Genomic DNA, 27,001 nt, shown 5'->3' on the forward strand with positions numbered 1-27,001 from the left:
GCAAGACTCAACATCCTAGGTAATAAGGTTTATGTTTATTGCCTACATGCTAGAATTACATAGAACTTTGCTCGTGATATGCTTAGATTACATTGCTTACTATTCGTTATTGCTTGAGAACACTTGTGTGCTTACTCCCTTCTGTCATCGCACTATTCGCGAACCTCTCTCACTTATGTTACATTTGCTATGAAGATCATGGCTGGACGTATTAACTTGACACAAGCCCAGTTGACGGCTCTTATCAACGAACAAGTAGCTGCGGCACTTGCAGCTGCACAAGCAGGAGGTATACCCTGCAGTCGTAACTCACACTAGGATCTTTAGATCCTACATTCCTAAACCAACTCTTGTGTTTAACCATGTTCTGTTCTTATATACGCATTAGGTCAACCCGCTCAGCAACCTATTTGTACTTTCAAGAACTTCATGGATTGTCGTCCTAGCAAGTTTAGTGGCACTGAAGGAGCGGTTGGACGCCTCCATTGGTTTGAAAAGCTCGAATCTGTATTCGAGATGTGTGAATGCCCTGAGGCTCGCAGGGTGAAATACGCCACTGGTACTTTAGAAGGGATTGCACTAACTTGGTGGAATGCGCAAGTTCAACTTTTGGGATTGGCAGCTGCTAACGCTACTCCTTGGAATGATTTCAAGGAGCTGATTAAACGGGAATACTGCACACGCGACGACATCCACAAGTTAGAAGTGGAGTTCTTTCATTTGAAGATGACTGGGTCGGAAATTGAGGCATATACTAAAAGGTCAAATGAGCTGGCCGTTCTGTGTCCAACTATGGTGGACCCTCCTATTAGACGTATTGAGTTGTATCTCAAAGGGTTGGCACCAGAAATTCAGAGCCATGTGACATCGGCTAATCTTGACAATATCCAGGCTATTCAGCGCCTTGCTCATCGCCTCACGGATCAGGCAGTGGAACAGAACAAGCTGCCTAAACGTATCAGCGCTGCTACTACCGTTACCACTTCTGCTACTCCTGCTACTCCCAGTGACAACAAGAGGAAATGGGAGGGGGATTCCAGCAAGGGATCAGCTTCAGTTCAGTCTCAGGTGCAACAGCGAAAGACTGACAATTATCAGGGTCCCAGTCAGCACTCTTCGGGCAGTCACAGGCAGGGTGGTTATCGAGGGAACCTTCCAAGGTGTAACAACTGTAACAGACACCACAGTGGCCAGTGTAACAAGGGTCGCTGTCAGAGGTGCCTCAAGATGGGTCATGAGGCCAAGGATTGTAGGAGCCCGCGTCCTGCGAATCAGAATCAGCAGCAGCAGCAAGCACAACAGAATCAGCAACAGGGCAACAAGGGATGTTTTCATTGTGGCACTGAAGGTCACTTCAAAAGACACTGCCCTCAGTTAAACCAAAATCAGAACAACAACAACAATAACAACAATCAGGGCAATGGCAACAACAACAACGGTGGGAACAACAACGGCAACGAAGCAAGGGGTCGTGTATTTGTGCTGGGGCAGGGTGAAGCGAGAAATGATCCCAACGTGGTCATGGGTAAGTTTCTTCTTGACGACTTTTATGTTACTGCATTGTTTGATTCGGGTGCGGATACAAGTTATGTGTCTTTGAAAGTTAGCCAAATGTTAAAACGTGCACCAACTCCCTTAAACACCAAACATGTCGTAGAGTTAGCTAATGGTAAGAGTCTAGAGGCCACGCACATAGTTCAGGGTTGTAATCTTATCCTCGCTGGTCAAGCTTTCTCTATCGACCTCATTCCTATAGTTCTGGGTAGTTTCGACATCGTCATTGGTATGGATTGGTTATCCGAGAAGCAAGCAGAGATCCTATGTAAAGAAAAGATCATTCGTATTCCCCGTTCTGGTCAAGAACCTCTCGAAGTTAAAGGCGACAAGAGTGGTGCTGTGGTTGGCATCATCTCCTACCTGAAGGCTCAGAAATGTTTACGAAAGGGTCACACTGCCATTTTGGCACTAGTTACTGATGCATCAACGAAAGAGAAAAGAGTAGAGGATATCCCAGTTGTACGCGAATTTCCTCAAGTGTTTCCTGAAGATTTACCTGGGCTACCGCCTCATCGCCAGGTCGAGTTTCAGATTGAACTCCCTCCTGGAGCAGCACCAATAGCCCGCGCACCGTATCGGTTAGCTCCAACTGAACTAGAAGAACTGTCAAAGCAACTACAAGAGCTCTTGGATAAGGGCTTTATACGTCCTAGCTCTTCGCCTTGGGGAGCTCCAGTACTGTTTGTGAAGAAGAAAGATGGAACTTTCAGGATGTGCATTGATTACCGCGAACTGAACAAGGTCACAGTGAAGAACCGCTATCCTCTTCCTCGTATTGAGGACTTATTCGACCAGTTGCAAGGGTCGAGCTACTACTCCAAGATTGATCTGAGATCAGGCTATCATCAGCTGAGAGTCCGGGGTGAGGACGTCTCCAAGAAAGCATTCAGAACTCGCTACGGCCACTACGAGTTTCTAGTCATGCCATTCGGGTTAACAAACGCACCGGCAGTCTTCATGGATCTTATGAACAGGGTGTGCAAGCCTTATCTAGACAAGTTCGTGATTGTTTTCATCGACGACATTCTGATTTACTCCAAGAGTCAGGAGGAACACGAGCAGCATCTGCGACTTATCTTGGAACTCCTTCGAAAGGAACAACTGTACGCCAAAGGTAGACTCTATTTGAAAGAAGTTGTTTCAAGGCACGGAGTGCCAACCTCTATTATCTCAGATCGTGATGCACGATTCACTTCAGAACTATGGCAAGCAATGCACAAAGCCTTTGGCTCACGGCTAGACATGAGCACAGCATATCACCCTTAGACGGATGGACAGTCTGAGCGCACGATTCAAACCCTAGAAGACATGCTTCGGGCATGTGTTATTGATTTCGGCAACAGCTGGGAAAAACATCTTCCGTTAGTAGAGTTTTCGTACAATAACAGTTACCACACCAGCATACAAGCCGCTCCATTCGAGGCATTGTACGGACGTAAATGCCAGTCACCTCTCTGTTGGGCAGAGGTGGGGGATAGTCAGATCACAGGTCTAGAAATGGTAGTTGATGCTACTGAATGAATTGCACAGATACGAAAACGCATGGCGGCAGCTCGTGACCGTCAGAAAAGTTACGCTGATAAGCGCAGGAAGCCACTCGAGTTTCAAGTTGGGGATCGAGTGCTACTCAAAGTCTCACCCTGGAAGGGTGTGGTTCGTTTTGGTAAACGGGGCAAGCTCAATCTGCGGTACATTGGACCGTTCGAGATCATTGAAAGAATAGGCAAAGTGGCCTACAAACTGAATCTACCAGCTGAACTCGGTGCAGTTCACAACGTATTCCACGTGTCGAATCTGAAGAAGTGTCTGTCAGATGAGACCCTCAAAGTTCCTTTGAAGGAACTCACTATCGACGAACAGTTGCATTTCGTCGAGGAACCTGTTGAAATCACGGACCGGGATGTCAAGGTCCTCAAGAACACTAGAATACCTCTTGTACGAGTTCGTTGGAACTCCCGTCGTGGCCCAGAGTATACCTGGGAACGAGAAGACCAAATGGAACTCAAGTATCCCCAGTTATCCGAAAACCGTGCAACCACTGCTGAGGCTGAAGCTACTACAAAATTTCGGGAATAAATTCCAAATCAACGGGGGGATAATGTGACACCCCAGGAAAACTAGTAAACGATACAACTTACCTAGCTTCCTCAGTAACCGCATGCTAAATTTCGGGACGAATTTCTTTCAAGTTGGGGATAATGTGACAACTCGAGTTTCCAAGATTCCACTTTCGCATTTATTGCACGTTCACTGTTTGTTTAGTACTTACTTACACAATTTGTTTGCGTTGTAATTGTATACGTTGTGATTTGATAAAGTGTATTGTGATTGTTGCAAGGTTATGTGTTATTTTATGAATGATTGACAAATACATGATCTTGGTGATGAAACTGTAAATTGTATGTGGAGTGGGTATTTTGTGTAAAGAATGATACTTAGGGGTGTTTAGTGGTAGTAGTGAAAACAAAACAAAACCCTTAACCCTAATCATTCTCACTAATGTTCATCATACGGCATTTCAATTCATCCTCTCTACAATCATTCCTCTCATCATTCTTGGCTATCAATCTTGGCTACACAAGTCCTCTTGCACCAATCTTGATCTTCCAATTCATCTAGAATCAATCTAAGGTAAACGTTTAATGGTTGTTTGTTGTTAATCCTTGATTATGTGATTCATGCAAAACCCTAGTTCTACATACAATAGTTCTGTGTTTACTGATTGATTCTGATTATTGTGAAATGGTTATGATTGTTGTGTAATCATTTGCCTGATGTTAAGATGCATGATATGTTAGAACTGCTGATTGTTAATTTGATTACAGCACTGGCCAATGTTTGAAATTAGGGTTTCTTGATTGAAGAACGTAACTGTTACATTGCATATGAATATTCGCATGATTGTATATTATCCGACCTTTATGAAGACGTAAGTGATCCGACTTTTATGAGTGTATGTTATCCGAATTTTTGTATAAAGCACTAAAGGTCCGAACTTTATGTGTGAGTTTGGTCCGAGTTTCATAAGGGACTCTTGAGTCCGAATTTTTATTACACATGAAGGATGTACGAACTTTCTTTATACATGAAGGGGGTCCGAATTTTTAATATCATGAATGGTCCGAATTTCATGCTTGTGCTTGTGGTCCGAGTTTTAGGCTATGAAGCCTTGTCCGAGTTTTAAACATGGTGCCTTGTCCGAACTCTTGTGCTTAAGCCTTGTCCGACTTTTTGTGATAATGCATATGGTCCGAATTTGTTTGATAGGCATGGGGGGGGTCCGAACTTTTATAAGGGATGTTTGATGGTCCGAGTTTTAGGCCATAGTGTTTAGTCCGACTTATATGTTGAATGTTGGTCCGAGTTTATGCTTTATGGTGGTCCGAGTTTTATGTATGGTGTATGGTCTGAGTTTTTGTTGTCTATTAAGTTGCTAAGTGGTTAACTCTATTAGCTTGTTAATTATGTATAACCTATTATTACTGGAGGGCATGTTGTTTCTGTCAAGCATGTTAACTGAGTTAAGTTATGCATGTAACTTTGTTAAAATGTAACTCTGTCATATATGATAATCCAATTAAGCTTATTAACTCAGTTAAGTGTATTATTGGATAAAGATATTAGAATAAACTGTGAAAGACTCTGATGTGAAGTATGAATGACATGAAATTGATTAACTGCTTATACGATACATGAGATTAACTGTCAAGCACTTTGTGACATAGATTGTATGTGAAACTTAACCAACATGAACTGACTGTGTGTAAATGCATTACCTTCGTCCTTGATTGATTGATTGATTGTTTGCGAGCACATAGTTTAGCATACCGAGCAAACCAAGGTGAGTTCACACTTTTACCAAGGCATGGGATTCCCGGGATTTGGGAATGGGATTGAAGAAATGAGATTGAATAGATACCTGTACTTACACTGTTACTAGACTATCTACCATCGTCCTCGGATGCGCAGGATACATACGTAAAGCCTACGTATACTTGTACTCATCACTGTCCTCAGGTTGCGAAGGACACTTACGTAAAACCTACGTAAACTTATACTTACCACTGTCCTAGGTTTGTGAAGGACACTTACGTAAAACCTACGTAAACCCCCGCGTACCACTGTCCTCGGTTTGTGAAGGACACTTGCGTAAAGCCTACGTAAACCTTGTACGTACTACCGTTCTCGGATTAAGAAGAACACTTATGGTTACAAATAGTCTAGTATATATGCAACTATGGGAAGCCCCCACTAATAGAACATACTATCGGCCCTGTAGAGCCACACGTTACGAAACATACTTACTATTACGAACTTACTTACTGTGAACTCGCTCAACTAGTTGTTGACTCTCTGTTACATGCCTTGCAGGTCGTTAGGTATATATGGAGCTTGCATGGGGAGGCGCGGTCGTTGTGGACAAGGATCGTGAATGCTTTGATTTAACATCATGACATTACATACTTTATTTATGTTGGGCTTTTGCTCATATGCTTCCGCTAAACGTTGAATTTATACTTATGTTTTGAACACCTTTCATATGGATTGGTTTGGTTAAATGACATTTACTTTTACTATATACGTTGTTCTATATGATTGGTGGCTTGATCCTGGTCAGTCACGCCTCCAAGCGGTGATACTCCGCGTGTGGATTTTGGGGGTGTGACACTGCAGTTGCAGCAGGACGCCTTGAGGCGATATGTCCAGGAGTTGGGGAGAGCTCCACATTCTCCCTGCCCCTGTCAGACCCGGTTTTCAGCATCTCACACTTCTTTTCCATCATCTCAGGATTCAGACGTTCATTTCCTCCCTCTCGATCGACAGGTTGCTTTCGTGTTGCGTTTTGCCTATGCACTTGAGGTGGACTTGGTGCAGTTGCGCCGACTGATTTTCTCTCGTTTTCCACCTCCTCCTCCACCGTCAGCTTAGGATACTCGGGGCAACAGGGATTCCAGATCTTCTACAGACCAGCTACTCTTAGTGGGAAGACAGCGCTAGAGCCATGATTATGAAGACCTTTTCGAGACCACGATTTTGGTTTTGATTTATTTGTTATTGTACTCAGACAAGGGTGATGTAGCCCTTAGCATATTTTGGCATATGGTAAAATTGTGAAACTGTATTGGTGATTTGTTTATGAAACTTAAATCACAAGCCTTTTAATTCCATGCATTATTGATTATTTGTGATGGTTATGACATGAGATGTTATGTGCACGATGAATGTTACTATGTATACGTACGATTATTATACTTACCATGACCTGACCAATATGGAACATCTTCTAGAAAATGCCTCCACAACGTGACGCACGCATGCCGACTACCCAGGCAGAACTTCAAGGAATCATCGCTGCCGCTATTGCGCAATATGCTGTTTCTCAAGGAGAAACAAGCGGAAACATCTCCAACAACAACAACAACCCTCCGAACGGGTGTACTTTCAAGCAATTCTTAGATTGCAAGCCGCAAAACTTTGATGGCACTGGAGGTGCCATGGCTTTCACTCGTTGGACTGAAAAGACGGAGACGACAATAAGAATGAGCAAATGTGCACCGGGACAACAAGTTACGTACATCACTAGGCTTTTTACTGTTGGTGCCCTATCATGGTGGAATCTCCAAGTTCAAACCTTAGGAGAGGCTGCAGCGTACGCCATGACTTGGGCTGAATTGAAAGAACTGATGCGCAAGAAGTATTGCTCCAGAGCTGAGATCCAGAGATTGAAAACCGAATTTTGGAACCTAAGGATGGAAGGTCCAAAAATTGCTGAGTATATTCAAAGGTATCATGATCTGTCCCATGTGGTGCCGTACATGGTCACGCCTGAATTCAAGTGTATCGAACGTTTCATCTGGGGGTTAGCACCTCAGATTATGAGCATGATCACAACGTCTAAACCGGCAACCATTACTGAAGCCATAGACTTGAGCATCTCACTGACTAAAGAAGCCATCAGGCTAAACAAGTTTTCAAAGGATGATCAGAGAAAGAAAGAGACTCATGTGGAGTCGTCGGGGGAAAACAAACGCAAGTTTTCCAACTTCAAGCAAGTAACCAGCAGCGGTAGCAAGAGAAGTGAATCAAACACACCGACCAGGGCCAAGACTGGTGATGAAAACAGAGGAAAGGGCTACATGGGCACTCTGCCCAAGTGTGGTACATGTCAGTTCCATCATCCCGGTCTGTGCCGACTCAGGAAATGCGAATCTTGTGGGAAGACGGGCCATTCGAAGGAGACGTGTTGGGTTGGATCAGGCCAAGGTGGCCAAGGGGGTTACAATAACAGCAACCGTGGTAATGGAAACAGGCCGCAAGGAAATAATGGGGGAAACGGAAATCGTGGAAATGCCCCGAATCAAGCTGGTAACCGGGGAACAAACGAAAATCGAAATGGAAATGGTAATGGGAATGGCCGAGGGCTAGGATGCTTCAACTGCGGGGACGTTGGGCACTTCAAAAGGGAATGCCCAAAGCTAAATCAAGCTCAAGGCCGAGTATTTTACATTGGTGCGAGGGAAGCACGCCAAGATCCCAATTTTGTCACTGGTACGTTCCCTATAAATCAACGCTATGCATCTGTTCTTTTTGATACTGGTGCCGATTATAGTTTCGTATCGTTAGAATTTAAGATTATGCTTGGGTTGGCCACTAGTAAGTTAGACATTCTGTACTCTATTGAATTGGCAAATGGGAAACTAGTGGAAACGGGTGAAGTTATCAGGGGATGCATGATAGAACTGGGAGGACACGAATTTACGCTAGACCTACTGCCAGTCGAGTTGGGAAGCTTCGACGTGGTAATAGGGATGGATTGGCTGTCTAGCAACAAGGCCGAGGTGGTTTGTCACGAAAAGACCATCCGCGTCCCAATGGCCGATGGAGAGACGATTGTAGTTCATGGAGAAAAGTGCGATACACCATTGAGGATCATTAGCTGCTTGAAAGCTAGGAAGTGTTTGAAGAAAGGATGTGTTGCCTTCTTGGCACATATCATTGATAAGGAGGCCGCTGAGCCAAAGATCGAAGACATTCCTGTCGTAAGGGAATATCCTGAAGTCTTTCCAGAAGACTTGCCAGGATTGCCGCCTCCAAGACAAGTCGAATTTCACATTGACTTAGTTCCAGGCGCCGCGTGTGACAACTCGAATTTCCAAGATTCCTATTTCGCATTTATTGCACGTTCATTTATTGTGTAGTTGTTTATTTGCACAAATAATTGGCTATGGAACTGTAACGTTTTTATACAATGAAGTGTATTGTGTGATTGTGCATGGTTGTTTGTTAAATATTGATAGACTTGTCAAATGCATAAACTTGGTGGTGAAACTGTGAAACTGTTTGAGATGGTGTACTATTGTAAAATATTATAATTAAGGGTGTGTAGAGTTATTAGTGAAACTTATATGATACTTAACCCTAATTCTTCACTAAACCTCACACAAGAAACAAGGCACGTACTTTCATTCTTTGGTTTTCTCTGGCAATCATCACATCATCATTGGCAAGCTATTCATCACTTTTCGATTTCCACATTCTCTTTAGAATCAACACAAGGTAAATGATTATTGTTTATTGATTGTTTGATTGTATCAATTCTTGATTATTAGAATACTTGTAAACCCTAGCTTTGATTTGATGGTTCTGTGCTTTAATTTGAATCTTGGTTATTATGTTATGATGATGATTAGTCGTGAAATCGTTTGTTTGATGACAAGATAGGCATGATATGATGAAGTTGTTAATTGTTAAATTGATTCCTGTTGTGCAATGTACGAATTAGGGTTTTTCAAATCGTATGAACAATAGAACGTAACTGCTTCAATTTCAAAGATCGAATGATTGAAATGTTACTCAGAGTTTTGTGAAGGTATATGCTTGTCTGAGTTTCGCAACCCTAATGCATACGATAGTCTGAGTTTTGTGTAAATGCATAAGGATCCGAGCTTGTTAGTGATCAAGAGTCTGAGTTTTGTAATGTGGCCACTTTGTCCGACTTTTGATATATGATAATGTGTCCGAGTTTTAATTGCATAATGTTGTCTGAGTTTTTAAGTGATGAAGTCCGAATTTTTGGCAAGTTATCATGTTGTCCGAATTATTTGAGGATTACACTTGATGTCCGAGTTTTTTTTAAACAAACACATGGGTCCGACTTTTAACCCCAAGACCTTGTTGTCCGAGTTTCTAAACCCCCATGGTCCGACTTTCATGACTTGATCCCTGTCCGAGCTTTATACATGTAAGGGGGTCCAAGTTTTGGGACTTGATCCCTTGTCCGACCTTTAAAGCCCCCCACCACTTTCTTATCCGACTTTTAAACAGGGGGAAACCCCCCACCCACACTTGTTTGAGTTTTAAGAAGGGCAAGACCCTGTCTGATTTTGTGTGTGTTAATATGAGGCCCTGAGATGTATGTTATATAATGTTCAAGCTGTAAAGATGTGTATGTCACTTGTTTAAGCCGCAAACTCTATTAAACCTGTTAAGCTTATTAACGATGATAACATGTTACGTTAGATTAAACTGTGTAATCAAAGACGCGACGCGTGAATTATGTGAATACGATTAACTGTTTACGTGATGTATGATTCTGTATATGATCGTATGATATTGAATGCAACTGTATGACCTTGCATGCATGAATCGGTCTATGTGATATCATCCTGTACACAATAAGCACACAAAACACAGTTGCTTGAATGTCAATGATTTGTAAACCCTAATTGGATGCAAACACTTACATCGTATCATGTGCAATATAACCTAGGTCGTGGGTAACGGATTTAAACACTTGATAAACCCTAGAGCATAGCATACCGAGCAAACCAAGGTGAGTTCACACAGCCAAGGCATGGGGTTCCCAGGGTGGGAATGGGATTGATTTATTTATTTGTACTTCTCTAGATAATGGAACGTAGTGATATGATCCTCGGGTGAGGAAGGTGATTGGTTAAGATACTGCTAGACTAGTGATGCTTATAGAACTGATCTTCGCACTCACGCCGGGATTGGCTGCGATAATATGACTGATCTTCGCACACATGCCAGGGTTGCCTGCGATAATATGACTGATCTTCGCACACATGCCAGGGTTGGCTGCGATAATAAGACTGATCTTCGCACACATGCCAGGGTTGGCTGCGATAATATGACTAATCTTCGCACACATGCCTAGGAAGGCTGCGAACTATACACTAAAACTTCGCACAGGTGCCGGGTGGCCGCGATGCAAACATACCTAGTCTAGAATACTTGAGAACTTTCCCTAATCTTCGCATACATGCCTAGGAGGGCTGTGATACGAACTAATACGATACATGACTTAAGGAACGAACACAGGGCTTACTATACTATTACAATTACTGAACTATTAACTGTGAACTCGCTCAACTAGTTGTTGACTCTCTGCTGCATGCCTTGCAGGACCTTAGGTACTTATGGAGCTTGCACAGGAAGGAGCATGTCATTGTGGAGCATGGATCGTGGATGTTATGTTAAACTTTATAACACTTGAACTTATTACTTACATTGCGTTTTCATACTTATGCTTCCGCTACACTTTGAAACTATAATTACGTTTTGAACACCTATCGTATTGAATGATTGGTTTGCATTTATTTTACTTGATATTAATTACATGTTCAATATGATTGGTGGCTTGATCCTGGTCAGTCACGCTCCCAAGCGGTGATACTCCGCGGGTGGATTTTGGGGGTGTGACAGATTGGTATCAGAGCCATTGGTTATAGAGAACTTGGTTTTACTATGGGAAAACGTTTTTATTAAAACCAGACTATAACCAGAACAGTGCTCTCAACGATCCACAACGACGCTTCGCTCCACGTGCAAGACTCAACCTCCTAGGTAATAAGGTTATTGTTTATTGCCTACATGCTAGAATTACATAGAACTTTGCTCGTGGTATGCTTAGATTACATTACTTGCTATTCGATATTACATGAGAACACCTATGTGCTTACACTCTTCTGTCATCGCACTACTCGCGAACCATTCTCATTTACGTTACATTTGCTATGAAGATCATGGCCGGATACATCAACATGACACAAGCCCAATTGACGGCTCTCATTAACGAACGAATTGCTGCGGCACTTGCAGCCATACAAGCAGGAGGTCAACACACTCAGTCACCTGCTTGCACCTTCAAAAATCTCAAGGATTGCCAACCTAGTACCTTCAGTGGAGCTGAGGGAGTTGAAGGCCTCCTCCATTGGTTTGAGAAGCTAGAGTCATTATTCGAAAGGTGTGAATGCCCTGAGGCTCGCAGGGTCAAGTACGCCACTGGTACTTTGGAAGGAATCGCGTTAACTTGGTGGAACGCGCAGGTACAGATCCTAGGGTTGGCAGCTGCTAACGCCACCCCTTGGAATGATTTCAAGGAACTGATTAAACGTGAATACTGCACACGGGAAGATATTCACAAGTTGGAAGATGAGTTCTACCATCTGAAAATGACTGGGTCAGAAATCGAAGCTTATACTAAACGGTCGAACGAGCTGTGGCCGTGTTGTGTCCAACTATGGTGGACCCTCCAATTAAGCGTATTGAATTGTACCTCAAGGGGTTAGCGCCAGAGATTCAGAGCCATGTGACATCGGCTAATCTTGATAATATCCAAGCTATTCAACGCCTTGCTCATCGTATTACAGATCAGGCAGTGGAACAGAACAAGCTGCCAAAACGCATCAGTGCTACCACAACTGTTGTTACTACTTCTACTACTCCCAGTGACAACAAAAGAAAGTGGGATGGGGATTCCAGTAAAGGCTCAGCTTCAGTTCAGTCACAGGTTCAGCAGCGAAAGACTGACAGTTATCAGAGTCCCAGTCAGCACTCTTCAGGCAATCAGGGGCAGGGTGGATATCGGGGAATTCACCCACTATGTAATAAGTGCAACAGACACCACAGTGGACGGTGTCGTAAGGAGCGTTGTCAGAGATGTCTCAAGATAGGGCATGAAGCTAAAGACTGCAGGAGTTCGCGACCTGCAAATCAGAATCAGCAACACCCACCACCAGCTCCACAGAACCAGCATCAGCAGCAGCAACAGCGGGGCAACAGGGGATGTTTTCAGTGTGGGACTGAAGGTCATTTCAAGCGTGATTGTCCCCAGTTAAACCAGAACCAGAATCGCAACAATAACAACAATCAGGGAAATGGCAACAACAACAACAACGGTGGGAACAACAGCGGCAATGATGCTAGGGGTCGTGTGTGACAACTCGTATTTCGAACCCACTTTTGTGTAACGTTACGTGATTATGTGAACTCTATTTGAATAACATGTTATACGTGCCTTGTGTGAAATTGTGAATGTTTGTTTATATGTTGCACGATCCGATCGTACATAGCCCACTTGACTACACAAACCCAACCGGCCCATACATGGTTGGCCGACTCGAGACCAAGGACAACCCAATGATGGGTTCGGCCCACCTCATGTACACGCATAACACATAGGGTGTTAGTAACCTTCTCTCATTTGTTTCATACACACAAGTTATACCAAACCCTAGAACTCCTTCTCTCTCTCTCTCTCTCTCGTTTCCTCTTGAAGCCGGCGACAACACCACCTGGACTCGAGACCTCACGGGTTTCATCTCTAAGCCGGTTAGTGTTTTAAGTGTTTGTTGTTATATGATTTCATGTTTGATGATGTTTCTTGCATGATAATCTAGGGCTATTGTTACATGATCTAGGGTTCTTGTTAGCATGATTTATTATGTTGTTGATTCTTAGTGTTCATGAAATCGGCTGCATGTATGATTGGCAATATGATAATTAGTCCGAATATTGCTTGTTAAACCGGCTGTGATAATATGATTTCGGGTTAGGATGGCATGTTTGGTCTAGAATCCGGTTACATAATAGTTAAATGATTCGGTTTAGGGTTGTATGTTGATCCGATTGTTTGTTCTTGATGATGATGATTATGAACATGCTTGAATATGGATTAATTGTTGATTTGATCTGTTTGCGAAACTGCCTAATCTGTTTGCTGATATTACGAAACTGATTGAGCTGATAATAAGGAAACTGTTACAATTGCTTGTCTCGACCAGGGTTGCGAGTCGAGAACCCTTAGTCTCGACTCGAGACCACAACACTCGCACACAAACAGCACAACTCGAGACCAGCGTTTGCGAGTCCCGTTGCGACTCGAGACCGTGAAGTCTCGACTTGACCATGACCACTCGAGACCGCCTTGTTACGACTCGAGACCTCGAAACCAGTACAACTCGAGACCGCTTAGTCTCGACTCGAGACTGTGAACACTTGCACATTATTATTGGACCTGCACTGTCACGAGCCCAATTGATTGGGCCGGATACTTAGACTTATTTACGTGTCTGCTATTGGACTGCTATGACATACTTGTACATGCCATGATTATACTTGTAGAACATACGTGCTATACTTGAATGCGAACCTGACTTGTATAATAACCATGCTAGGACGTGGTTGATCACTATATAGCTTAACCGAACTTTGTGTATCTGCTTGATTTGTTGTTTGGTCCTGCTTGATTTGTTGTTTGGTCTTGCTTGATGTGTATCTGCTTGATTTGTTGCCGTCTAGGGTTTCTTTGCCACGAGTTTAGTTTGTTTGGTCTTGCTTGATTTGTTGATTCACGTTGCATGTTTTGCTGCCGTCTAGGGTTTCTTGTTCAGGTTCTTGCATGGAAAGAAATCGCGACAGTAGTTTGGAGGATCTAGGGTTTAGGTCCTTTTCGGAAAGAATGCATGAGGATGTGTTCATCACATCCAAGGGTTCGATTAATGTTCAAGATATGCGTCAAAGTTCCTCCTCGCTGAACAAACCGATGCGGATTGATGGGAATCCATTGATACCTCGTCGAGGTGTTGTGCCGAAAGATCCAAAGGTCATCAATGTTATTGATGAATTGCAGAAAATCACGGTCCCAGTTCAGCTGCCTATGAACGGCTCTAATGATCAGGATAATCAGCATGGGAAGTCGTCGGTGTCATATGTTGATCCGGTTCAGAACTTATATGCGGATAAACATCATGAGGATCAGGTTTCTTATGCGCAAAAGGTGAAGTCGAACGCTAAGCCTATGCGTGAAGTAAATTTCAGGAAGATGCATTCGATGGAATCTCATCAAGAAGCTGATATCGTGATTCCGAAGGAGGTGGTCAAAACAGTGCGGGACAGGTTTGATAATGTTTTGTTTGGCTATTTTCTGGGAAATAGATTACCATTTCCGGTTGTTGAGTACTATGTCAAGAATGTATGGTCGAAATTTGGTTTTGCTAAAATCATGATGAATGCGGAAGGTTTTTTCTTTTTCAAATTTGATTCTAAGGAAGGAATGAATAAAGTTTTGGAGGGTGGTCCTTGGCTGATACGAAAGGTTCCACTTTTCCTCAATATCTGGTCTCCTTCGGTCAGTTTGAAAAAGGAGGGAATAAAGTCGGTGCCTATTTGGGTTAAACTTCATAATGTGCCTATTTCCATTTATACGGATGATGGGTTGAGTTTGTTGGCATCGAAGATTGGTAGTCCTAAGAGATTGGATAGCTATACGGCGGATATGTGTGCGGACAGTTGGGGTAGGAGCAGTTTTGCTAGAGCCTTGATTGAAGTTAGCGCGGATGATGTTCTTAGGGATCATATAGTAGTGGCCATTCCGAAACTTGATGACGATGGGTTTATCATGGAAAAGGTTACGGTAGAATATGAATGGAAGCCACACCGCTGTGCTAACTGTTGTATTTTTGGTCACAATGACCAGAATTGTCCTAAAATTGTTAACGAAAATCCGAAACCAAGTGTTAAGCAGGTTACTGTTGATGATGAAGGGTTTGTCACGGATAGAAGGAAAGTAGCAAAGTATGGTACAGGGCAGAAAAAACAAAAAACGAAATTCGTTTATAGGCCAAAACTGAATAAAAATGGAGCGAGTACGTCGGGTACAAAAAAGGATGATCGTGCGGGTGTTAAGGATAATCAAGTTAAAACGTCAAATGCCTTTCAAGCGCTCGATTCGGAAGATACGGAGGTGAGTGATACTAGGGCTGGAAAACCGAATGGGGATGAAGGAAATAGTCTAGACGAGGTTATGGAAGGGACTCCTACGGAAATGGCTAATTTCATGGCAAATGACAAGCAGGTTGATACTTCTGAGGGGGCAAGCACTCCCGGTAACCACGGTTTAAATGGGTAGTCTCATGTCATGGAATGTAAGGGGATTGAACCGGCCCCTGAAACAAAGTGAGGTTCGCAACCTTGTGGCTGAAAATAATTTACAGTTGTGTGCCATTCTTGAATCGCATGTGGACGTAAGTAATTTGCCTAAAGTTTGTAACTTTGTTTTTCGCAATTGGAGTTGGACTTCTAATGGTAGTTTGTGTAGTCGTGGGACGAGAATAATTCTAGGCTGGAACGAGGATTATCTGGATGTGATGGTTATTGCTAAAACTGATCAGGTTATTCACACTCAGGTGATTTTTAAAGATAGTAAAAAAGTGCTGTTTTGTTCTTTTGTGTACGCGGAAAATAAATATAAAGATAGGCGAATGCTTTGGGATGATTTATGTAAGCACAAAGCGTTGTGTCATGATAAGCCTTGGGTTGTTATGGGAGATTTTAATGTTGCTTTAAACATTGAAGATGCGTTATATGGAACTTCAACTCATTCTATTGGCATGCGGGAGTTCAATGATTGTATTTTTAAAGCTGAATTGATGGATGTTAAGGGTCATGGTTTGCAATTTACATGGAACCAAAAACCAAAGAGTGGTGTAGGGCTTTTGAAAAAGATTGATCGTATAATGGGGAACGTGGTTTTTTTGGACCAGTTTCCTTCTGCTTATGCATTATTTCATCCGTTTAGAGCTTCGGATCATACTCCTTGTATCTTGAAAGGTCTGGGTACATTTGGGAGTCGGCCTAAACCTTTCAAATTTCCGAATTTCATAGCCTCTAAACCGGAGTTTAAAGATACGGTGAAAAGCGAATGGGTGAAGCAAGTTGAGGGGGTCACTATGTTTTCGGTTGTTAGCAAGTTGAAAAACTTAAAGCCAAAGATGAGGAAAATGCTTTTCGATCAAGGTAATTTGCATGTCAAAGTCAATGAGTTGCGTAAAAAGTTGGATGATTTGCAGACTCAGGTGGACCGAAACCCTTTAGATGTTCAGTTGCGTCTGTTAGATACACATTGCTTGAAAGACTTTCAACAAGCTGTGTACGATGAAGAATGTTTTTTAAAACAGAAATCGAAGGTTGATTGGTTGTGTGCGGGTGACTCGAATACGAAGTTTTTTCATAATACTGTGAAATCAAAGAATGCTAGAACCAAAATTCATAGTGTTGTTGATATTACGGGTACGAGATATGATGGCGAGGCGGTTGTAGATGCTATGGTGCTGCACTATACTAATTTTTTGGGTAACGAGACTCAGGTGGAAGAAGCTAATCTAGATAACTTATTCCCTAAAGTCCTTAGTAATGAGATGGCCGAGCATATGATCCGTCCTGTTTCTCGAGAGGAGGTCAAAACAGCCATGTTCAGTATTGGAGATGACAAAGCGCCAGGGCCTGATGGATATACATCGGTTTTTTTCAAAAAGGCGTGGGATATTGTCGGTAAAGAAGTGACGGATGCGGTTCTTCAATTCTTCGAAAATGGTAAAATTCTGAATCAGATTAACCATACTGTCCTTGCTTTATTGCCTAAAAAAGACGTTCCTGACTCGGTTTTGGATTATAGACCGATTTCTTGCTGCAATGTTTTATATAAATGTATTAGCAAAGTTATTTCGGATAGGTTGAAAGGCAGCTTGGGGTATCTTGTCAGCATCAACCAATCGGCCTTTGTGCCCGGACGGAGGATTTCGGATAATATTCTTCTTACTCAGGAGCTCATGCACAATTATCATCTTAATAGGGGGCAGCCTAGGTGTGCTTTTAAAATTGATATTCAGAAAGCTTATGATACTGTCAATTGGAGGTTTTTGGAAGGTATTCTGGTTGGGTTCGGGTTCCATTCCAGCATGGTCAAGTGGATCATGACATGTGTATCCACAGTGTCGTACTCTCTGAGTATCAATGGGAATTTGCATGGCTTTTTCAAGGGTAAACGTGGGCTAAGGCAAGGAGATCCGTTATCCCCCTATTTGTTTACTTTGGTCATGGAGGTTTTATCGTTGTTGCTTCGCCGAGCTGCTGTCAGTCCGTTTAAGTTTCATGCTCACTGTGCCAAAGAAAAAATAATTAATGTCTCTTTTGCGGATGATTTATTTATTTTTGTTCATGGCGATGTGGTCTCGGTCAAGAAGATCAAAGAGGCGCTGGAGAGTTTCACCAAGATGTCTGGTCTCGTCCCTAGTCCTGCTAAGAGTACAGTATTCTTTTGCAATGTTTCTCATTCGGTAAAGCAAGCAATTCTCAATATTATGCCGTTTCAAGAAGGTACCCTTCCGGTTCGGTATTTGGGGGTTCCTCTTATATCTTCAAGACTTGTGTATAATGATTGCAAGGTTCTTATTGAGCGTATGGAGAAAAAGATTGTTAATTGGGTCTCTAAGTCGTTGTCGTTTGCCGGGCGGCTTCAGCTCATTAATTCTGTCCTTTCTTCCATGCACATCTATTGGGCTTCGGTTTTTATTATGCCTGCTCGTGTTATTAGTGATCTTGAAAAGAAGATTCGAAGATTTCTTTGGAACGCAGGATCGGAAGGCAGAATTCGTGCTAAAGTAGCATGGAAACATGTGTGTTTGCCTAAACAGGAAGGAGGTTTGGGTATTAAAAGCATTGCCGATGTTAACAAATCCTTAATGGCTAAACACATTTGGAGTATTCTTACCAAAAGGGATTCTATTTGGGTGAAATGGATTCACGACTACAAGATTAGAGGAAGGAATTTCTGGGAGGTGCCATGTAGAGGGAGTATGAGTTGGGGGTGGCGTAAATTATTATCCATCCGAAACATCATTCGGCCTCATGTTTGGTCGGCTATCAAGAGCGGTACTCAAACGAATATTTGGAGTGACATGTGGTGTTCGAGTAGTCCTCTTATTTCATTTATCTCGCCTAGAAACATAGCGAATGCTGGTTTTTCGCTAAGCTCAACAGTTGCGGATATGATTGATCAGGATGGTAACTGGAGATGGCCTCAAGCTTGGCTTGATCTTTTTCCAATCTTAATCACAATAGCGGTTCCGACAATTGATCCTAATGGTGAGGATACTCTAGTATGGAAAGATGTGGAAGGTAAGATTCAAGAGTTTCACTCGGCTAGTGTTTGGAATACAATCCGGAATCGGGAAGGGCAGGTGATATGGGCTGATATGGTTTGGTATACGCAATGTATTCCTAGGCATTCTTTTCACCTATGGTTGGCGTTTAGGAACAAGCTCAAAACGCAGGATAGACTGTCTATTTGGGAAGCGGGTAGTCATACCAATTGGAATTTAATGTGTTGCCCGCTGTGTAACCATGATAAAGATACTCGGGATCATCTATTTTTCCAATGTTCTTTCACGGCGAAGACATGGAATGAAGTTAAGAAGCTGGTTACTTTGAGCAATGTTAATAATTCATGGTCGTCGGTCGTTTCTTGGGTGGAGCTACATGCAAAATCTAAGAGCGCAGATCATATTGTGTGCAAACTTTTGATTGCGGCTTCGGCTTATTATATATGGCAGGAGCGGAATAACAGGCTTTTCAAGAACAACAGAAGAACGGCTGAACAAGTGGCTGAGGTTATTAAGTCTTCGGTTCGGTTGAAGCTCATGGGATTCAGATTTCGGCTTGCTTCGGCTAAGCAAAGGATTTTCAAAAGATGGAAGATTGAAGATAATGGAGCGGACCTCGGCTAGAGTCTTATTTCTGTGTTTTTTGTTTTTTCGGTTGGGTCTGGTAGTTTGAGTTGTGAGTGTTTAGACTGGTTTTGTTTTGTTGGTTGTGGTTTGTGTTTTCCTAGGCTTGGCATGTCAAGTCTAGTTGGTGTGTTACACTGACATACCTTTGTACTGATTGGTTTATTTTATAAAATTTACCGGGGTAACCCTTTACCCAAAAAACTTTGTGTATCTGCCGAGCAAACCCAAGGTGAGTTCACACAGCCAAGGCATGGGTTCCCGGGTGGGAATGGGATTAGATGATTTATTGTATATACTCGGATGATAGAACCTAACGACAAGATACGACTAGACTAGTAACACTTATTGAACTGATCTTCGCACACCTGCCAAGGGTTGGCCGCGATATTATGACTGACTTCGCATACCTGCCTTAGGAAGGCCGCGAACTAAATTTACTAATCTTCGCACACCAGCCTGGGGGGGGGGCTGCGATACAATTAAACCTAGTCTAGAACACTTGGGAGGAACATCCCCTAAACTTCGCACACCTGCCTGGGAGGCCGCGATGGAAACTGATACGATATATGACATAACGAACGAACATACTACTACACAAGAATTTGGCTCTGGGCGATTTTGGCTCTCCTAAGAAACCCTAGTTTCGTTCGTTCAATCTGATCTTATTCTTGATTGATCTGGGTTAGCAATTGTGGTGTTGTCGATCCTTCTGAGTAAGGTTTCTAGACTTCTACCGTGGTTACTAATCTTTTGAAATCAGGTTTAGGATTGCTTCTTTTCGTTTTCTGCTTCTAGGGTTTACTGCCAAATCGTTCTGGGTTATCTTGCTTTCTTCAGTTTGTTTCGTTGATCTTGCTGGTTGGTGGCGGATTGGAGTTTCCATCTACACAAGATTGTTTCCATCTCGAGTTCTTGTCTTTGTGCGGATAGGGTTCTTGGTCTGCGCAGGATTTGTTTGTCGGCTGATTAGGGTTTGTCTAACCTTTTTAGCTCTTTTTTACGTGTGCATGTGCTTAGTTTTCTAAGAAAATATGGACCCGAAAGATAATGTTCCGAAAGATGATAGGGGTAAGCCACCATTAACTGTTCACAGTAGTGCTGTGGAAAACCCTAGCAAAGAGAATGGATTGGAGGATTTAGGGTTTAAGTCTTTTTCAGAAAGAATGTATGGGGATGTGTTCATTAGCTCAAAGCCGATGGGTGTTCAGGATTTGAGAGATAAAGCTTTTGCTAAGCCTCTGAATATTGACGGGAACCCGTTGTTGCCTAGACGTGGTATGGTACGGAATGAATAGAGGGTTGTTAACATTATTGATGAATTGGAAAAGGTGACGGTGCCTGTCCAAGCTGATCCTAGTGGAACGAATCTGAATGATGTCCTGGATGAGGGTTTTTGGGATATGGGTAAGCAAGATAAGTCAGCCACTTATGCGGATAAAGTTCAATCTTCTCGTAGCAAAAGGGAGGTAAATTTCAGATTATTGGAGCCGGAGGAAACTAGAGAGGATGCGGACATTGTTATTCCAAAACAGGTTGTTCAGCAGGTGCAAGATAAGTATGATAATGTGCTTTATGGTTATTTTTTAGGGAATAGATTACCGTTCCCTGTGGTTGAGTACTACGCGAAGAATGTTTGGGCAAGATTCGGGTTTGTAAAGCTTATGATGAATGCCTCGGGCTTCTTTTTCTTCAAATTTGGTTCCAAAGATGGTTTAATGAAGGCTGAAAGTAACCAACCTAAGGAAACGGATGGCTCTCTGGCGATTTTGGCGACCTCTATTGTGAAACCCTAGTTCTTGATTTTCAACTCTAATTTCAATTGATCTGGGTTAGGGATTGAGGTTTTATCGTGCCTTCTGAGTAAGGTTACTAGATTTTACCTTGGTTACTAGTCTTTTGATTTTGTTATTAGGGTTTTCGTTTCTTTTTTTGATTAGGGTTTCTGTAGTCGCCGAGGTCTTTTGCTTCCATTGTTTTGTGTTTTCTCTTGCATGGTTTGATAAGCTATTGAAGATGGATTCAAGACATCTGTCAGCACAAGATGAACGTGAAAAATTGCTCAAAAAATCAAGGGATGACAGGGGTAATCCGCCTTTATCCGGCGAGGGTTTTACGACTGAGAACCCTAGTCGGGATAAGGATTTGGAGGATCTGGGATTTCATTCGTTTTCTGAGAAGATGTATGGTGATGTATTCATCAGTTCGAAGCCGGTAAGTGTCCAGGATCTGCGTAATAAACCGTCATTGTTTTCTAAGCCATTGAACATTGATGGAAACCCTTTGGCGCCGAGGCGTGGTGTTGTTCAGCAAAACCCGAAAGTAATAAACATTATTGATGAGTTAGAGAAGGTGACTGTGCCAATTCAGAATGAAACCGATGGTAGGAATTGCACGAATAGGGCTGACTCACAGGTTGATAATGTGCAGAACCGGAATAACTCGAGTAGGTCTTCTTATGCTGAAAAGCTTCAAACTAATATTCGGACCAAAAAGGAAGTTAACTTCAGATTGATGGAGCCGGTGGAGACAAGGGAAGATGCTGATGTAGTTATTCCTAGAGAGGTTGTAAAAAAGGTACAAGATAAATTTGATAATGTGCTGTATGGCTACTTCCTAGGGAATAGATTGCCATTTCCGGTTGTTGAATACTATGCGAAAAACGTGTGGGCTAAGTATGGGTTTGTAAAGCTCATGATGAACACTAATGGATTCTTTTTCTTTAAATTTGATACTAAAGAGGGACTTATGAAAGTTCTAGAAGGAGGGCCATGGTTGATAAGGAAAATGCCGTTATTTCTGAATTTATGGTCGCCGAAGGTTAGTCTAAGGAAAGAGGGTATCAAATCGGTGCCTATATGGGTTAAACTTCATAATGTGCCAATTTCAGTTTACACGGATGATGGGTTAAGCTTATTGGCTTCGAAGTTGGGAGTTCCAAAGAGTTTAGATTCATATACGGCGGATATGTGTGCTGATTTTTGGGGAAGGAGTAGCTATGCTCGGGCTTTGATTGAGATTAGTGCTGAAAATGATTTTAAGGATCATATCACTATTGCTATTCCTAAAATGGATGAGGAGGGTTATATTTTGGAACAAGTGAAAGTTGAATATGAATGGAAACCATTACGTTGTGCGACATGTTGCTTATTTGGTCATGATGTAAATGCATGTTCTAAAGGGGATAAAGGTAAAGCAAAACAAGTGGTTATTGATGATGAGGGCTTTGTTACGGATAGAAAGCGAATGGCTAAACAATCATTTCCTCAGAAAAAGCAAAAACCAAGAGTTATTTATAGGCCAAAGTTGAATAAATTTGGAGCTAGTACCTCGGGCACGAAAAAGGATGAGCTAGAGTCTACTGGAAGGCAGCCAGCGGTGAACGTAGCGAACAAGTTTCAGGTTTTAGATATGGAGGGAGATGGAGATGGAGAGGGTTTAAAGGATGATAACAAGTCTGAAAAGTCATTGCCAAGTGGAAGCCATAGGAACAACGTTGAGGTAATGGACCAACTCCAAACTGAAATATCAGATTATATGGGTGCCGACATGCGTGGTAGTACTTCTGAGGGGGCAAGCACTCCCGGGAATAAGGGTGTTGATGGATAGTCTTGCAGTTTGGAACATTAGGGGTTTGAATCTACCCCTGAAACAAAAGGAGGTCCGGACACTTATTTCTGAAAACCGTTTAAAAGTCTGTGCTATTTTGGAATCGCATGTTTCTGTTGCTAATCTTGGTAGGGTTTGTAAGAATGTTTTTCGTTCATGGAATTGGACTTCTAATGGTGCTTGTTGTGACCGAGGTACTAGAATAATTGTTGGTTGGGATAATAATGTAGTGGACCTTGTCGTTATTGATCAAACGGACCAGGTTATGCACACTCTCATTCGGTCGAAATCTGATGCCAAAGCCATATATTGCTCGTTCATCTATGCTGAAAATAAGTATCAACTTCGTAGGGATTTATGGGATAACCTGAATAGACATAAGTTTTTTGTGGCTGATAAGCCGTGGATTGTGCTAGGTGACTTTAACTCGGCTTTCTCACAAGATGATTGTTTAGTTGGGTCGTCTAATATGTCGATCGGAATGCGCGAATTTGCTCATTGTGTTCAACAAAATGAGTGGATTGATATTAAAAGCCATGGTATGCAGTTTACTTGGAATCAAAAACCGAAGAATGGTGTAGGTATTTTGAAGAAAATTGACAGAGCCATGGGCAATTTACAATTGCTAGATGATTATCCGGATGTGTTTGTCTTCTTTCACCCTTTTCGGGTATCGGACCACACCCCGTGTATTGTCAAGCTTCAGATTCTCAAAAATAATAGCCAGAAACCATTTAAATTTGCGAATTTTCTGGTTAAAAAAGATGGTTTCTTGGAGAAGGTGGCTAGTGTTTGGTCAAAGCCGGTTCGTGGAGTTACGATGTACTCAGTGGTGAAGAAATTAGCGAGTTTAAAGTCTCCCATGAGACGGCTCCTTTTCATGCAAGGTAATATTCATGAGCGCGTTATTCTGTTAAGGAAAAAGCTAGATGAGATTCAGTTGGCTATTGATGCGAACCCACTAGATGTATCTCTTAGGGAAGCTGAATCACTATGTCTTCATGAGTTCCAATCGGTTTCGTATGATGAGGAATGCTTCCTGAAACAGAAATCTAAAGCAGATTGGCTAGCCGCTGGTGACTCAAACACCAAGTTTTTTCATAATAGCGTCAAGATGAGGAATGCATACATGAAGATTCATAGCATTCATGATAGCTCGGGTGATTGTTTCTATGGTGATGACGTGTATGGAGTATTGGTGTCTCACTACTCTAAGTTCTTGGGTGTGCAGGATCCGGTGGATTCTTTACCAGGTAATCTTAATTTTCCGAATGTTTTGGATCCTAATGTTGCGAGCAATATGGTTCGTCCAGTCACTGAGGAGGAGGTTAAAAAAGCAATCTTTTCTATTGGTGAGAACAAGGCACCAGGAACAAGTTAAAGGTTTATAAGAACGTAAACTGGCTTCTCTCTGGGCGATTCTTGGCGATTTATGACTAATCCTAGCTTCTTGTTCATCTGATCTTATTCTTGATTGATCTGGGTTAGCAATTGTGGTGTTGTCGATCCTTCTGAGTAAGGTTTCTAGACTTCTACCGTGGTTTCTAATCTTTTGAAATCAGGTTTAGGGTTTGTTCGTTTCTTATTTTCTTGCTAGGGTTTGCTGCCGATCTCGCCTAGGTTGGTTCTTGTTCGTGTTGTGCTGATTCCTTTGCGTTTTGGTGTTGTTGGCGGATTAGGGTTTCTGTTTTGCTGCTCTTTTTTCACCAAGGTTTGGTTTTCAGTTCTGGGGTTTTTGCTTCTTGTCGGCTAAACTAGGGTTTATCCGATTTCGTTTTTTAGCCATTCTTACGTCTGCATGTAACTAGTTTCTTGTGATAATGAATTCTGAACCGCCTGACATTAATAAAATTCTCGGGAAACCATCGTTGAATGCTGATGTTTATGGGAAGCCGCAATACATGGAGAATAATCCTGAATTAGGGTTGGGGGATTTAGGGTTTCGGTCATTCTCTGAAAAGATGCATGGGGATATTTTTATCTCTTCAAAAATTGATAAGCAGCCGAATCCAAAGGAATCCCGTAACAACTTGTCTTCCTTTTGGAGCAGTCTTGATGCCAAGTCAATAAACATTGATGGTAATCCGGTGATGCCAAGAAGGGGTCTCGTTCAAAATGAACCGCGAATGATTAACATCATTGATGAGCTGGAAAAGGTATCAGTTCCAGTCCACGAGCCAAGTAGTTCTGAAGATCGGAATAACAAGACGGGAGCTGTTAAGATGACTTATGCGGATAGGGTTAAGAATGTGTCGATTGTGAAGAAGGAAGTTAATTTCAGGAAGATGGATTCAGGAGAGACGAAACCTGATGCAGATGTTGTTATCCCTCGAGAGGTAATTCGTAAAGTTCAAGAGAAGTTTGTTAATGTGTTATATGGTTACTTCTTGGGAAATCGGTTGCCGTTCCCTGTTGTTGAGTACTACGCCAAAAATGTTTGGGCAAAGTTTGGGTTTGCTAAGCTTATGATGAACGCTGATGGTTTCTTTTTCTTTAAATTTGACTCTAAGGAGGGTATGACAAAAGTGTTGGAGGGTGGTCCTTGGTTGATTAGGAAGATGCCATTGTTTCTTAATGTCTGGTCCCCGTCTGTTAGTCTTAAGAAGGAAGGGATCAAGTCGGTGCCGGTTTGGGTGAAACTCCATAATGTGCCCATTGCTATTTATAGTGATGATGGTTTAAGCTTATTAGCGTCTAAGATAGGGGAACCAAAACGATTGGATGGTTATACGGCTGATATGTGCGCCGAGAACTGGGGAAGGAGTAGTTTTGCTAGGGCGTTGGTTGAAATTAATGCCGATCATGAACTAAAGGAACGCATTGTTGTTGCCATCCCAAAGCTTGATGAGGAGGGTTATATTAATGAAGTAATTAACGTGGAATATGAGTGGAAGCCTCAGAGATGCTCGATATGCTGCATGTTCGGGCATAATGATCAGACGTGTGGGAAGAATGAGAATAGGAAGAATGACACTAAGAAAGCCAAACAAGTAGTTGTGGATGACGATGGTTTTACCGTGGATAAGCGGAAGGTGGCTCGAGTAGGAGTTGTTCCAAAGAAACAAAAGCAAAAATTTATATATAGGCCGAAGCCTAATAGATTGGACCCGAGCACATCAGGTGCAAAGGACGCGAATGGTAACATGAAGAGGACGGACAATGTAAAAACTCGTAATGCCTTTGAAGCGTTATCGGATATGGATGACCAAGAGCTGAAAGATGACAATGTGGTGAACAAAAACGGAACTAAGAATACTGGGCAACAGGCAGAGAAGGACGACGAGGTGGAGGAGACTATTCAGACGGAGACAGCAAATTTTATGAAAAATGATAGTCATAAGCAGGTTTCTGAGGGGGCAAGCACTCCCGGTCAAAGCGGTTTAAATGGATAGCTTCATGGCATGGAATATAAGGGGTTTGAACCAACCCCTGAAACAAAATGAGGTTCGTGTGATGTTGTCAGAAAATAAAGTTTCAGTTTGTGCGGTCTTAGAATCCCATGTGAATGCAACCAATCTGGCTAGTGTGTGTAACAAAGTGTTTAGACGATGGAGCTGGACTTCAAACGGGAGTTTATGCCAGCGGGGTGCTAGAATTATACTTGGTTGGAATAATGAGCTGGTGGACGTCATGGTCTTAGCACAGAGTGAGCAGGTTATTCATACTCAAATTTGGTCCAAAGTTGATAGTACGAGTGTTTTCTGTTCATTTGTTTACGCGATGAATAATTACCAACAACGTCGAGGCTTGTGGGAAGATTTATGCCGTCATAGGCTTTTGTGTTTAGACAAAGCTTGGTATGTTATGGGGGACTTTAATTCAGCGTTACACGCGGATGACTCGTCGTTTGGGATGTCTAGTCAATCGATAGGTATGCGTGATTTCTATGAATGTGTTCAACGGTCGGAGCTGGTTGATGTTAAAGGGCATGGAATTCACTTCACGTGGAACCAGAAGCCGAGAGAAGG

At 42.4% G+C, this 27,001-nt stretch overlaps 1 protein-coding gene across 1 annotated transcript; it reads left to right on the forward strand.

Annotated features, from left to right (window-relative positions):
- The first annotated feature begins 23,298 nt into the window (after positions 1 to 23,298).
- Positions 23,299 to 24,414, forward strand: LOC110931619. Its single transcript, XM_022175005.1, has one exon. The coding sequence runs from the start codon at positions 23,299 to 23,301 to the stop codon at positions 24,412 to 24,414; it is 1,116 nt and encodes a 371-aa protein (XP_022030697.1).
- The last annotated feature ends 2,587 nt before the right edge of the window (positions 24,415 to 27,001 follow it).

The sequence above is a fragment of the Helianthus annuus genome, chromosome 3, assembly GCF_002127325.2.
Source record: "Helianthus annuus cultivar XRQ/B chromosome 3, HanXRQr2.0-SUNRISE, whole genome shotgun sequence".
NCBI lineage: Eukaryota > Viridiplantae > Streptophyta > Magnoliopsida > Asterales > Asteraceae > Helianthus > Helianthus annuus.

Coding starts and splice junctions, on each gene's coding strand:
- LOC110931619 (XM_022175005.1), top strand. CDS start 23,299: ATGCACACTCTCATTCGGTCGAAATCTGATGCCAAAGCCATATATTGC.